Source organism: Brachyistius frenatus, unplaced genomic scaffold (genome assembly GCF_029030835.1).
Source record: "Brachyistius frenatus isolate BFR_SWC_R1_liver_20210118 unplaced genomic scaffold, ASM2903083v1 Contig_67, whole genome shotgun sequence".
NCBI classification, from domain to species: Eukaryota; Metazoa; Chordata; class Actinopteri; family Embiotocidae; genus Brachyistius; species Brachyistius frenatus.
The window spans coordinates 1,274,132-1,288,540 of NW_027210666.1; the positions used below are offsets into that span (position 1 = coordinate 1,274,132).

A 14,409-nucleotide genomic window follows, 5' to 3' on the forward strand; every position below is an offset into this window, starting at 1 on the left:
TTCATAAATGTCTACATTTTCTAGTCTATTAACATTACTTCAAAAGTGCTTGATAAAAGAGGAGGGCATGCGTGAAATAATGCACCAATAATACGAAACGCTGGAGGCTAGAACAGTAGGGGCGGCTCTCCGGCGTGCACGCTCAGACAATGCAAGGGATGTTATCAACTTTAATAAAAGAACAAATGATCGCTTCCCAACTAAGGAGGAGGAGGGAGGGGTGGGGCCAGGAGGGGAACAGTTGTCGAGTAATTGAGTCGATGAAAAATGAGGTCTTGAAGGCTCAGCGGTTTGAGACTGAAGGCTACTCAAAGCTGCGGTGTTCTTTAGCACGTGTTGTTACTTGCTCCGAGTTGCAGCAGAGGATGTTAACACAGATTTGTTTTTTTCTTTTCATTTCACTGAAGGCACTAGCAGAGCAGGCTGGTTGTTTCCTTTTTCTGAATGCCTGAATTGTGTGGAATGAGGCGAGCCTTTTGTCTGGAGTCAGAAAAGGTTTTGACTGACAGTAAAGCTTCACCTCAGAGCCTCTGTCCCCCGAGCGCGCATTGATTCACTTCCTGTCTGCGTGCTTCACCTGACTCCGTCTCTGTAGGCTTTACTCATCCTATCCAAACACCAGGGTCAACTGTCTTCACTTGAATCGGACACACACGAAACACACTGATCAAACCCAGTAAGACCTTTCCGCAGTGGCATGTCGGCTGTATGCCCCGAGGCCAAGTCTTACAAGGACACACACACACAGACATGCACACATACACCTGTGTGCTCTCTGTGATCGGCTCTGGCTGTGTGACAAGCTAAACTGATTTGGCCATTAAAAGGAGTCACAGGTGACTCACTGTAATGCACTCACGGCTGACGTTCATGGCATTCAAACCAATACGCAGTCAGATGCAAATAGATAAAGATGTATGCAAAGACAAGCAAAATAGGCAATTCAGTGTGCACATATTAACTCAAACGATCAGTACCTTAATATTGGTTGACAAATGCTGTTAAATATTTGCTCGTACTCCCACAACATGTATGTACACTGTCTTGTATGAAGGAATGAAATCAGGACTTCCTTCCCCCTCCACTAACACGTCCCCACATCCCGATCTATCTGCTCTGACACATGGCCGTAGCTTCGTCTCAGGACAGTGCTGCGGCTACTGGACGGGGGGGATGGGATCGGGTGCCTCTTCATGTGTGCACATGTATGAGAGGTCAAATCAGACCACCTTTTTAATCTGATGAGGGGGCAGTTTTATGGGAAGGAGATAGACGGCAGCGAGGGTAATTATGTTCCCTCCAGCCCTATTCTCCCAGGTCCCCCTCCCTCCCTTTTTCTCCCCTGCTGCGACCACGTGGAGGCTGACCTGCCATGGCAGTAGTCATTTTCAGAAGGCAGCGCACTCTTTGCCACATTATCCTGTGTTGTTGTTGCTGCTGCTGCTGCTGCTGCAGCACCACGTGGGCGCAGGCTGGTATCAGCTTGTACCAGGCGAGGACAGGGGAAGGACTGGATCTGTCAGAGTGCATCGACTCTCAGGCGGTCGCGTTCGCCGGCGCTGCGCCTCTGCCTCGGCCCCTGCCACACTCCCACTCATTAATGGGCCCGGCCCTGACAACTGATCCTAATTGCCTTTGAACAGCTCTTCATGTATTATTGGTGCCTGACTGCCTTGGTTCATGTCAACAAGCCAAGGGAAGCAGGGACAGGATAGCCACAGCGATCATCCCTCTTCCTCTTCCATGCACAAAGGATACAGACAAACATGTGGAGGTACACATATAACTATTTAAACAGTGTGTGTGTGTGTGTGTGTGTGTGTGTGTGTGTGTGTGTGTGTGTGTGTGTGTGTGTGTGTGTGTGTGTGTGTGTGTGTGTGTGTGTGTGTGTGTGTGTGTGTGTGTGTGTGTGTGTGTGTGTGTGTGTTGAACAAACAGGTACATATGTAGCACCGAGGTGATCTTTGCGGGACCTGAGATCCTTCAATAAACTGGAGGGGAGGTCTCTGGTGGTTTTGGTGAATGGAAACCTTTGCAGATTTACAAATAGCTGTACTACACCTTTTATGACAAATAATTCTTATTTTGGCATCTATATGAAGGGAATGTACCAGAATATTTAATGGTATGTAGATTAATATAATCGATTATGGTGCACGACTATGATTTCATTTGATAAATGGTAGACTCGGCTTTTTAATTTGAGCGAACCGCAGGCTACATGGGTATGTGTGTGTGTGTGTGTGTGTGTGTGTGTGTGTGTGTGTGTGTGTGTGTGTGTGTGTGTGTGTGTGTGTGTGTGTGTGTGTGTGCGTGTGCGTGTGTGTCTCTGTCTGTTTATGTGAGTGGATCCTTGTTTGTTTCTCACTTTGTCACAGCTGATGAGCAGTGGAGGGGTGAACGGTTCAGAGACATCAAGAAGGCATCTGAAAAGCGTCATGCAAAGATCCCACCACCGCAGACATCTGCCAAGACACTTGCACTATTACAATTGCAATCACAAACACTCAGTCAAAACACATCAATTATTTGTAGTCCCATGTGTGAATTATTACCCCATATCCAACTATTTACTTCCCATTTCACCCCTCTATTTGAATACAGAAAGAGGAGAGGTGGGATGGCTCGACTTTTTATTTGTGGAATGAAATAACTGAATAGCAAATGCATAGATAAAAAGCATAGCGGCGTGTCCTGTCCACTCCCATCACTGTCTGAGAGGGGAGAGACGTATGACCATCCCATTACTATGGTAACTAGCCACTATATTCAGAACTGCCCGGGTGTGTTTCTTCCCCCTGTAGTGACGAGAGGGCATAGCTGACAGGGCCCACACACACACACACACTCTCACTCACACACACACAATAGACACAAACACACAGATAGGGAGAGTCTGGAAGAGGTTTCTTGTGAAATCTACACGTGTGGCAAATATAGAGTGAACAATACAGGGAGCAACACCCACACATGCTGCTGTGGTGACATACAGACACTAATAGGGAACGGCATTAGGAAATGTAACCCCCTTACCTTGTCAACATTTTACTCTTACCCAGAATCTCTTATCCAAAACAATAGATACAGATACAGTAAAGTAATTAAACTAGGTTTGAACAAAATTGTGTACGATTTTATAAAATGTTTTGCTAGCATATCATAAATGTAGAAAAGAAAGCTTGATGGGTGTTACCAACCAGCACTGTAACCGACCCAGGCTGAGAGTTATTAATGACTCCGTGCAGAAGGTTCGCCTACATACACCTCTGTACAGCACTTCGCTGCAGTTGGGGCATCTAAGGAAGCTACTATTATAATGTAGATTATATATTTAATTATTTCTCCTGTGTTTCTGCAATTCCACAAGTTGCACACATTAAAAGTGGCAGGTTAGAATTGATTATTACATCCACATGAAACAGTGTGGTAGCATTGGCACTCTGTTTTTATCTATTTAAGTATATATATATATATATATATATTTTTTTTTTAGCAGTACCGCAGATAAGAGTTTCATTTAGTTCTGGCTTCTCACTTCATTCTAAATTTCCCATGGAACAGTAACTTTCCATTCATTTGTTCAAACGCTATCAAAGCAGGCTTTGCTGAGGTAAAAACTGCTGCTGATGAATGATACACAGCCTCCTGTTTTTTCCCCCTTTGGTCATGTCAGCATGTTCACTTTTAATATATATTTATTATTGATACTATAGCTTTATTATGTAAGGGGATGTCAGGCCCTGCAAGTATAGGTATTATAGGTAATATAATGAAGTTGAGATGTTCTGGGAAAAAGTCCATTCAATATAATCTAGACTACACAATATTTTCTACTTGTCAAAATGTATTAAGTTGAATTTGATGCACTCACATAAAAAAATATTTGCTATATTTTTTACCAGGGACATTTTAAGTACATTGTGTTTTATGAGTTGTCTCTAGGAGGAATATTATCATGCTCTTTGGTGCATATTTTTTTAGGAAAATATATATATATATTTATTAATTCCAGGATCCATTTAAGCAAATATTTCTAAACTGTCTAATCTTTACCTTTTTGATTTTTAGTTTTTACTGTTTATTGTTTTTACTGACATTTTTCAGTATTTATTCATAAAATAAACATAGAAAAACACTTTTGCAAACACTATTGCAATGGAATGTCCAAATACTTAGTTATACGATTTTAATCTTATTTTCCCTGACTTTCCTTCATCCATTGCTATATTTCACTGGAGGAATTTGTGGCTTATTTATGTGAATATTTTGACTTTGCCAAAAAACTAAAAACAAAGAAGGTAATCCAAGGAGACTGTCCAGCTACCCTGTCCATGGTTTGAGCGGAGTTTATACTGTTTATACTGTATGTACAACAGTCCAGCTGCCTTTTTTAATGCAGCCATACTGCCATCTGTTGAGATGAAGTGGGACTACATTTCATTTACGTCCCTCTGTGTGTTCTGCGCTGTCTCTCTGTGTCATTCTGTCGTGTATTATTTTGTTTTGTTTGTCTGCTATTCATCTTTTATTCGTGAATACTGAACTACATGTTGTGTCCATTGCAAGCAAAATAGTGTCAACAGGGCTTTGGAGACTGTGTGGGATGTGTCTGGATGTGGACACAGTAGATGTTTCTTTCTGGACCAGCAGCTTCATGTTGCTGGGGCACAGGATGATTTGTTATGAACATTCACACTGTCTCATTGAGAATAGACATTTTCTGCATATACACACACACACACACACACACACACACACACAGACTCACTCACAAACTTACTTAACCTGGGCACAAATGAATCACGTCAAAAAAAAAAAAAAAAGCTGAGGCACGACCATTAAAGTAAAACCGTCAGTCGTGGTGAAGTTAAGTTGCTGTTCTATTACCAGCCAGACTAAGAAATGTAGCGTCACAAAGAGGTCAAATATGAAAAGACAGAAGAGATGAGGTGGTCACAGCTGGAAAAGGAGAAATAACGGGGGATGAGGGTTGCAGTTTCAGCATCATTCAATCAGACAACATGCCCCTCAGCCGAAACAGCGAGACCCTCCCCGATTCTCTCGAATTAGGGAGATTAGCGGGAAAGCGCATAATGCAGGATGATGGAATTTGTCATAATTTGCATTGTCCTGGAAAGATTCGGCTTGATAGAGCGATGCATGGAGGGTCTTGTCATGTCCCACGGGCAGGTCATAGAGGAAGCTTGGCAGAAATGATTTTTGCGATATGTGCATCAGTCGTAAAAGCCTCACAACCAATTTGTCAAAAAATGTGAGGTCGGGACAGTTGAAGGCAGCAGGGCATTTTGCCTAACGCAATGAAAAAGCATGCCCCTCCATCACTCTGCATTCACAGCCCAGCTCTTGTGTGGCACAGTACTCTCCAGCAGCAGACAATTTTTTTTAATTTTTTTTTATCAGTTTTGGGTATTTGTTTGGTTTTGTTTGAACCCATTTCTTTATTTTAACATCATTAAAGAAACAGTAGATTTACACCCGAAAACACAAAACCATTTAAAACTGCTTTTATTTTATTGATTTTTTTTTCTTTTTTTATGATGGTGGAAATATTCCTTTATTTGTTTATTCATGCCTGTTGACACTCAGATGTCTCTCCCTGAGCATCCAGCAGTCAGACTTCCTCCGACCTTGGTCATTGTACTGAGTGGCAGCTCCTGACCAGCATAAAGTTGAGCAGAGCTGACACGGCAGTGCTACTCTTCCACACGGTTCAATCTCTGTGCAGTGGGCACGTCGAGGGCAGACATAACAGGCATAAAAGAAAAACACACATAAGCTTATAGAAGGTGGGGGTTGGGCAAAGGCCACTGTCCCTCAGACTGACCACACGTTGCCTCAATAATGGCTCTTTATAGTTGTGTAATGTTGAGTATTTTTCCAAATTTGTCAGCGTAATAACCACTTGTTTTGAACATATGTTTATGGTTTGTTTTCTGAATAAATGTGCAGTTTTAGACCTGAGAGCATGCATTCAGAAAGGCCTAATACTTGTCTTTCTTTGTGCACTTCATACTGCTATTTATGTCGCTGTTTAAGTAACACTGATGTTGTGTGACAGTTGAGCATACAGGGGTTAGGCTCAAACTGGAGCACAAACAGGAAGAAAAAAATTTAGATAGAGGAAAAAAAAAAGGGGGATGGAATAAAAAAAAAAAAGGGAAATATCTTTTTCCTTCTTTCCCATGAAGTCTTAAATGAGAAGACTAACATGCTGAAAGATTCTGTAGAAGGGAGAGATGTTGTGGTTCTCCTGAAAGGTTTGTATTTGTAGAAATGAGGTGTCAGAAGAGGCAGGATTTCCTCAGGGCGCGGCACAACATGAGCCCATTTCTTATCATTTCCCACTCCCAGACGTGATCTGCTTTGAATTCACTAATGCTGAAAGAACCCCACAGACTTGAAGCCAGTTCAAGATGAAATCACAGCACACATCCCTGACAAACTGCCATCCACCACACAAGGATTAAACGGTCGTTGCATATCAAATCCAAGCCAAAAAAAGCAGGAATAATATATGCACTTAAATACATTCAACAAAACTTCAACCTCAGTTTTTTGATCCCCACATTTTGAACTATTTTCAGCTATTTGCCAACCCTAAAATATTCAAAATAGAGGAAAATTACTCTAGAGAAAATAGTTAAAACAGAAATTTTGAAACTGGTCAAATATAGTAAGAATGTCCATAAGGGATTAAAAGTAAACCAAAGAGTTTGTCATTTAAAGTAAATTACAGCTTTGTCAAATTGAGTTTTAGATTGCACATTCTATGTAAGTACAACGTCCTGGGATTGAATCTGGTGACACATCCTTTAACATTTTATCTTTCCAAAATCATCTTTTTACCCGCAATGGAAATACTTGGCCTGGGGCTTATATACTTACCCGAACTCTATGGTTAGGCTGTAAACAACACTTAAAAGATGTTGGACCATCTCAGTGAATGGACATATCACAAATATTAATTACATTTTGCATTAATCACCCACATTGTAATCGATACCGCGCTGCCATTACCCCTTTAGCCTGGCCACATGTGTCCTTGCATAAGGGAAAAGTTACACCATATTAATTTAACCTATTTTACACATTTTGTATTATCATTTTCCTGGTTAAATTATGCATGAGGTCTCAATGGGGAGAAATGTGACCATTAGCATATCTGATAGGAGTTTTCCACCTCTCTCTGTCCTTGGAACCAGGCAGAAAAACCTGACTGTTCGTCAATACCAGGTCATTTTATCCAGGCCAACCCAGTTCATCTATACCATTCCAAAGCTCCGCTAATGACACTTGGAGACGTCCTCAACACGATGGGGGCCCAGAGGGCTCCAACACCGATGTGAATATAGTCTAGCACTGTCTGGTCATCTCATGGAAGCCCTTTGACAAAAACTGCAATTAGAAACACCTCAGACACACCAGTCTGAAACGAGACACCGTTAAGGGTTGGCGCTTCCTGAGTACATTTACATATATGTTACTGTCTGCACCTCGCAGACTTGGAAAGAAGGAACGTCTTTGAGGCTGCTGACCTTTGGACATGTCATTGGGTTTATTAGAAAAATCATAGTGTTTTAGCCATGGAATAAAGGTTGATAAAGTACAAAGAAAAAACACACAGACAGAGCTCAGTTGTTGAGTTCATTGGAAGTGTGTTTAGCTTAAAGACTTGTAAAATAGTTTTGAAGTCACTTTTTTTTTAAAATTATTATTAATGGTGCTATTATTTATTTTATTATTATTTGTATGACTTTGGATCAGCTAATTAATCATAACTCATATATTAATCATCACTTTGAATTACGCCTGCAAATATCAAATATTATTAAGAAACAAGTGGAGAAAGAGGTGAAATAAACTAACTTGAACATATGACGTTGATTCACTGTGAACATCTGAAAGACAGCACATTCTCCCTTTTCTCTGAGGGCCATTTAGACTTCTAAGGCTAGCATTTGAAAAATACTTACCTTGTTATAGAAAGTTTAATGTCATATGCAATTGTTTGACCCTTATGAATATTAAAGGATCCCATCTCTGGTCTATTAAAAATGCATGTGGCATTGTGGTTGTTGATCACGTTTAGAACGCCCATGCAAATTGGACTGTCTTCCCTGTCAAGGCCTAAGATGAATAATGTAGTTGTGTTGTATATTCAGGGACACACCATTGACAGTCAATTAACAAGTTTGATTGGTGTGTGAACTCATTCTTTTGAACTGTTAATTTTATGTAAATAGTATTCGCTCTCCCTTCTCCACTGTCTCTCCCCCATCCAGGTTGAACACAGAAAGACATTCCCCCACCACCACAAAACCCCAGATCCCCAATTCCACCTCCCACTAAGAGTAACCAGAGTGGGATCCTTAATAATTGATCATCACACACCTGCTTGGTAGAAGCTATGGGAGTCTCCCTTTAACAGTCAAGGGGCCCCATGCTAGCCCCTTTTGATATTCAAATTGACAAATGCTGGCTGGGCTTTATGAATTGAGGATGGAACGAGTTCTCTTCATGGGGACGAGCTTGTTAAAAGATTCTGGCCACCCGTCCAACCTGATGGAGCTCCCCTTTGTCGGAGTGGATATGATGGCATTTGATGGCTCATAAATGGAATGCCAATGACAATTTGTTGTTGATGTGTGGGAATCCGTCTTTTATGTTAGGCAGTCGCAGTAATGCAGGCTCTGGGGCAGATCGTGCTAGCAGGTAAACGATCCGGTGATTGATCCAAATGTTTGAAAGCAGTGAGGGCCTCGTCTCGTCGCCCCACCCCCCACCCCCCGCCCTCTCACTCACTCACACTCCTCTTATTCGTCTTCCCTCCTTCTCTTGTCTCCCGCTCTGTCCCAGTAAATTGGAGCAGCAGCGATGGAAGCGGAAGATTCATCAAAGTTGACAAGTGAACCCAGGAGCTGGGGATCATGGCAAACCCATTTGATTATGGAAATAGCCATGACTGTGTCTGCCCTCCAGCTAAACAGTTGTGTGGCTGGTATCTTGTTCTCCTAGTATCCCATAAAACACTTAAGAATGGGAAATGTCCTGTATTCGATTTTTACACCTTTAAATAAGATATGTCATGGCCTACCACCATCTGTGTGAGCTTTGGTGAGACTAGCTAATCCAGACAAGGAAAACAATATGTTAGAGAAGAAGTTTAGGTTCGGGGGTGCTGAGTCTTAAATAATACCTTTGGTTCATGCTAACCTTGGTAATCTCATTGTGAAACGCAACACCCCTCGCTGTGTCTTTGCTAATCAGTAAAAGACCTTGTCTTGGTCCGTGTATCAATTGATCCTCCCCGGAGATGTGCATGTGCTCCGGAGTCTCTGCAATTCTCAACACATCACCAGCATCTATTTGCATTGACCAGCAGTTAGTGTCCAGCGCTAATGCCATCCAAGCTCAAACACCGACGAGCTGCAGGGTCTCTAAAGACCTGACCTCCTTAATGCCACCCCTCATCCCTACTCGTCGGTCTGCATTAAACAGATAGATTTTCCCCAGGTTTCATTATTCATGAAGCTTATTTCTAACAGAGGTATTTAGCAGAGAATTGAGCTTATTATCACATACTTAATTATGTATATAAATAACATTGGTGACACCGAGATGTATTGGCAGGCTTCTGACAGAATAGCTGCTTGTTTTAGAGCTGTGAAATGAGAACTGTTGGTGACAAGATGCTGAAAAATGGAGAGGTTGAACCTTTTTAATTAATGCGCTGCTAATCAAGCATATGCTTAAATTAATGTTAATTTGATTATAACACCTCATTGAATAGTGAACTTTTTTTAATAAAACTTTGGAGTTTGATGACTTGTTTCAACGTTTCTGATTGAATAGCAGTGTCAAGTTCGTAGCTGTCTAATTAAGCATTAATATGTTTTGCTTTATAACTTAACACACGTTTTGGTGGAGCCAGGAGTTTTGCAATTTGTTGAAACTCAATAAGTAAATGAGCTACATTTGATGAAATGCTCTACATCATCTCCAACAGTCATCACTTGCTAAATGTTACCTGCTGAAAATCAACTTGTTGACACTGTCATTGTGAGCATGTTAGCATGTTAACATCCGAACATTTGCATTTAGCTTCACTGAGTTGCATGTGCGTCTGTCAACTCTTAATCTTGTTTTTTTTTACCATACCAAGAACAACCCTAATAGTTTTCCTCCTCTGCTTTCCTCTGTAGGTTGATGAGTTGGTGTTCTGTGCCGGTCAAATTGCCTTGGTCCCCTGTACCATGCAATTGGTAAAGGCTGGCGCCTACACGCAGGCCCACTTGTCCTTCAGCCACGTAAAGAAGGTTCTGGAAGCTGTGATCAGCGGCTTGACTCTGGCTCATGTTGTCCAGGCCCACTGCTACACCACGAGGCACCGAGACATCCCGATGATCAGGGCAGTCTGGGAGAGCATGCTGAGGGCCACAGAGGAAGAGAAGGTCAGCCGCTGTGTTTATGAAATATATGCCAGTGGTTAAGAAAAAAGATCAATGTCTTGACTGTTTTATTATAGATGCAGAGGAAATATTGATCATACTTTTACAATGTTACCCCCAAATACAATGAACACATCTTTAATGCATTAAAAGACAGCAAGATCCATGCATCAATGAATAAGTAAAAGAAGAGAAACTTGATATGATATCCAAGTTTTTCAGTGAGGCCTTTCAGAATTGTGTTTTATAGTTGTGAAATAAGGGAAGGTTCCTCGCCCCTCTCTACCCCCTTGAGACCCAAGCCGCTGCTACTGATATTTACCAGTGAGTGCACTCATGAAAAGTTGATGATGTGGGAAACGCTGGTGTCTTTGATAATGTGGAGCTTGGCACAGAAGCAGATGTCTTCCTCAGAGCCTCCCTAATCCTTTGCCCCCACACACCATTTTGGAGCTCGGTTCAACTCTCAGAGCAGCTTATCCCCCCTCCCCACCCCTCTTTCCTGCAACCTCCCTCCATCCTTCCCTCCATTCCACCGCCCCGGCTTACAACCCCTGCTCCACACATCTAATAGGGGCTCCAGTCTCCCTTGGCAGCCCTTCTCCTCCCACAGTAATCTGTCTAGCCATGGGAATAGGGCCTCGGGGAAAGGGGCTGGAGCCCACCTCCAACATGTGGCCCGGTGTGATGGGGGAAAGTGTTAAGGACTGCATAGAGAATATCAACTTTATGTCACTTCACAACATATTTTAAGGTATAGCAGTATGTAAAATACTTAATGTTTTTTAAAGTCAGCAGTAATATTTACAAAGATCCCAAATGTTACGTATTAATTTCTAAATTCCAAAACATACAGTATCCTGCAGTTTGCATATATAAGTCAAGAGCCGGTGTCATTTAGTTAATTTATTTGACACATTTTGCCTCATTGTAACTCACAGAGGAATAGACATCGTAAAAGCCTTGACAGTGTAGTGCCAATTTAGCATACAGACCGAGTCCTTCCGATAACAGGGCTAATCAAGGGCAAAGCTTTGGGAGGTGACAAGACGAGCTTCGTGTCAGAGGTCACCAAAGATGGACAACATCGTCCATCTGCTGTGCTTCCAAGCAGCGTGTCGGAACAATGAAAAATATTCATTTTACTGACCCAGGGTTTCTATCAGGAGACCACGTTTTAGTTTCATCTGACTTCCAGATTAAGCAGCACTAATTGACAGCTCAGGGTGCCTCACCTGTAAACAGGTTTAAGAACAGGACTCTGGCTTTGACAGGTCGTCTTCCACTTTGACCTCTCTTCCGATGTAAGTGCAGATTTATGGAGCACAGCAGAGAAAATATACGGAGAGTCGATGTGGTGTAAGTTACTGCTTAACCCCAAACTTGTTGAAATGCTCTTTACCAGTGTTCAGATTACACAAAGCACCAGTGCCCATTTGAATTGACTGTAATTATGGTGTTTAACTCATACCATAGTTGGCCACACACCATAGAGCAACTCTCTCAGAGAACAGAAGTAACACTAAGAAATATGGCATAACATACAGTAAGTTTTAAGGTGATGGTGTCTTTAAACATGCAGACCATTCAAATTTACAAAAATGTGATAACTGTAAATTAGTAACTAATATACCTAATCTATAAAACCTTTTTCAAAACTAAGGTATCAAGTGTTTTACTGGGCGAGATAATAAGAAAAGGAAGAAGAGACAGAGAAGACAATGCTGTATGTAAATACGTGTATGTTGCTGCACAACAGTTTATTTTGTGTCATCTAATGTATTTATGTGAGTACATAAGACACAGACAGTGTTTGGCACTCAGATTTTCTAAACAGATTTATTTAATTCAATAAAAAAAAATCCTAGAATATTTCAAGAAATAAATGACACATTTATACCAAATACCTGATTTGATCAAACTCACTGACAATGTAGTAATTATATATGTCATATTAAACTGTTAAATGCATTTTATTGCTATACTATACTGTACTTTTATTTACAGTTCATTTGCTTTTGATCATTATAATGCATCCTGAAGATGTGGGCTTTTACAGAAACTCATGACCACTAACAATATCCAGACAACTGAATTTTTGATTATACAGCCTTACACATTTATATACAGATAGAAGAGATAGAGAGGGTATACTTTTCAGACACCAGACCTGTGAAACGCATGTTTACCATAGAAACACCAATGCCAAGTGTGACTGTGAAGCCACAGGGCCATGTTGTTGTTATGCGTTGATAATTTCTCTAATCAGGTGGATGAAGAAGCTTGCAGGGTTAATTGGGAGCACACTGGAGTCGCTACAAGTGTGAAATTGTATTTACGGTGCATTAAACCACAAAGAGCCCGTTGGTCTGTGTGCATGCGAGTGTGTGTGTGAGTGTGTGTGTGTGTGTGTGTGTGTGTGTGTGTGTGTGAAAGATTTGATGAACAGGAGGATTTTGATGTGATAAGTCAATAAATGTTAAACAGACCTCCCTGTGTGTCGGATTCTGAAAACAGCAGGTTTAAATCGTCTTTTACTCAGTTAGGCTACAATGCTATAAACACCATCGTTATTTTAGACAAAGGGGGGGGGATTTAAACATTTTATCGTTTTTTTTAGATTTTGATAAGTGATGAATAGTTTTTAGTGCTGAATTTGCAGTGTAGAGACTTTTTTTTTTCCTGCTTACTTCAGACTTTTCAAGTAACTGGCCACTGCTGCGGTTTTGAAATGCCCTCATGTCCTTAAACTTTTCTTCACCCCACTGACATGGCCCTTTGTGTTTCATTTACACGAACTGTCTGACGAGCTTCACAGTGCAATCTTGAAAAAAAGAGAGCGAATGAGGGAATGAATAGGAAGGGATATTATAGCAAACTGACAGCACTACAGTAAGTGCTGAGACATAGAGCCACATGGCGAAGGCATCCTGCTGGGCAGGAAATGTAGGGGAACTGGCTAAGCAGCGCAGTCCCATCAGCTCCCCGCTGTTCCCCGCCTTTACACCACTTCCTTATTACCGTGTTTACCGTTCGGCTTTCACGCCTCTCGGCCCTCCAACCCGCCACACGCTCCAGGCGCATGGACGCGAGTCAGAGGGAGGAAAGTGGGGAGAAAGAAAACAAACATAAGGAGAAGCAGGTCACACCCCATCAGTGGAGAGAGCTGAGCGCAGCAGAATCAGACTATATGGGTTTACCTGCTGCCTACAGAGTGAGAGAGCACAGAGGGAATGGCTGCATGCCCTGGAACTGAAGTGGCATGAAGTAATGAGATGGATTGTGTTAAGTGGCTGGTGTGGAGCGGAACAGAGTCCTCCACACACACACACACACACACACACACACACACACACACACACACACACACACACACACACACACACACACACACACACACACACACACACACACACACACACACACACACACACACACACACACACACACACACACACACACACACACACACACACACACACACACACACACACACACACACACACACACACACACACACACACACACACACACACACACACACACACACACACACACACACACACACACACACACACACACACACACACACACACACACACACACACACACACACACACACACACACACACACACACACACACACACACACACACACACACACACACACACACACACACACACACACACACACACACACACACACACACACACACACACACACACACACACACACACACACACACACACACACACACACACACACACACACACACACACACACACACACACACACACACACACACACACACACACACACACACACACACACACACACACACACACACACACACACACACACACACACACACACACACACACACACACACACACACACACACACACACACACACACACACACACACACACACACACACAC

General features: G+C 42.1%; 1 protein-coding gene across 2 annotated transcripts in view; it reads left to right on the top strand.

The window, feature by feature from the left end:
* dph6 (diphthamine biosynthesis 6) overlaps positions 1–14,409 on the top strand; it is a 57,025-nt gene that overhangs the window by 34,457 nt on the left and 8,159 nt on the right. For both annotated transcript variants that reach the window (XM_069707168.1, XM_069707169.1), the window contains one exon: positions 10,224–10,472. In XM_069707168.1, coding sequence (XP_069563269.1) covers positions 10,224–10,472 — 249 coding nt within the window. The remainder of the gene's footprint in view (positions 1–10,223; positions 10,473–14,409) is intronic.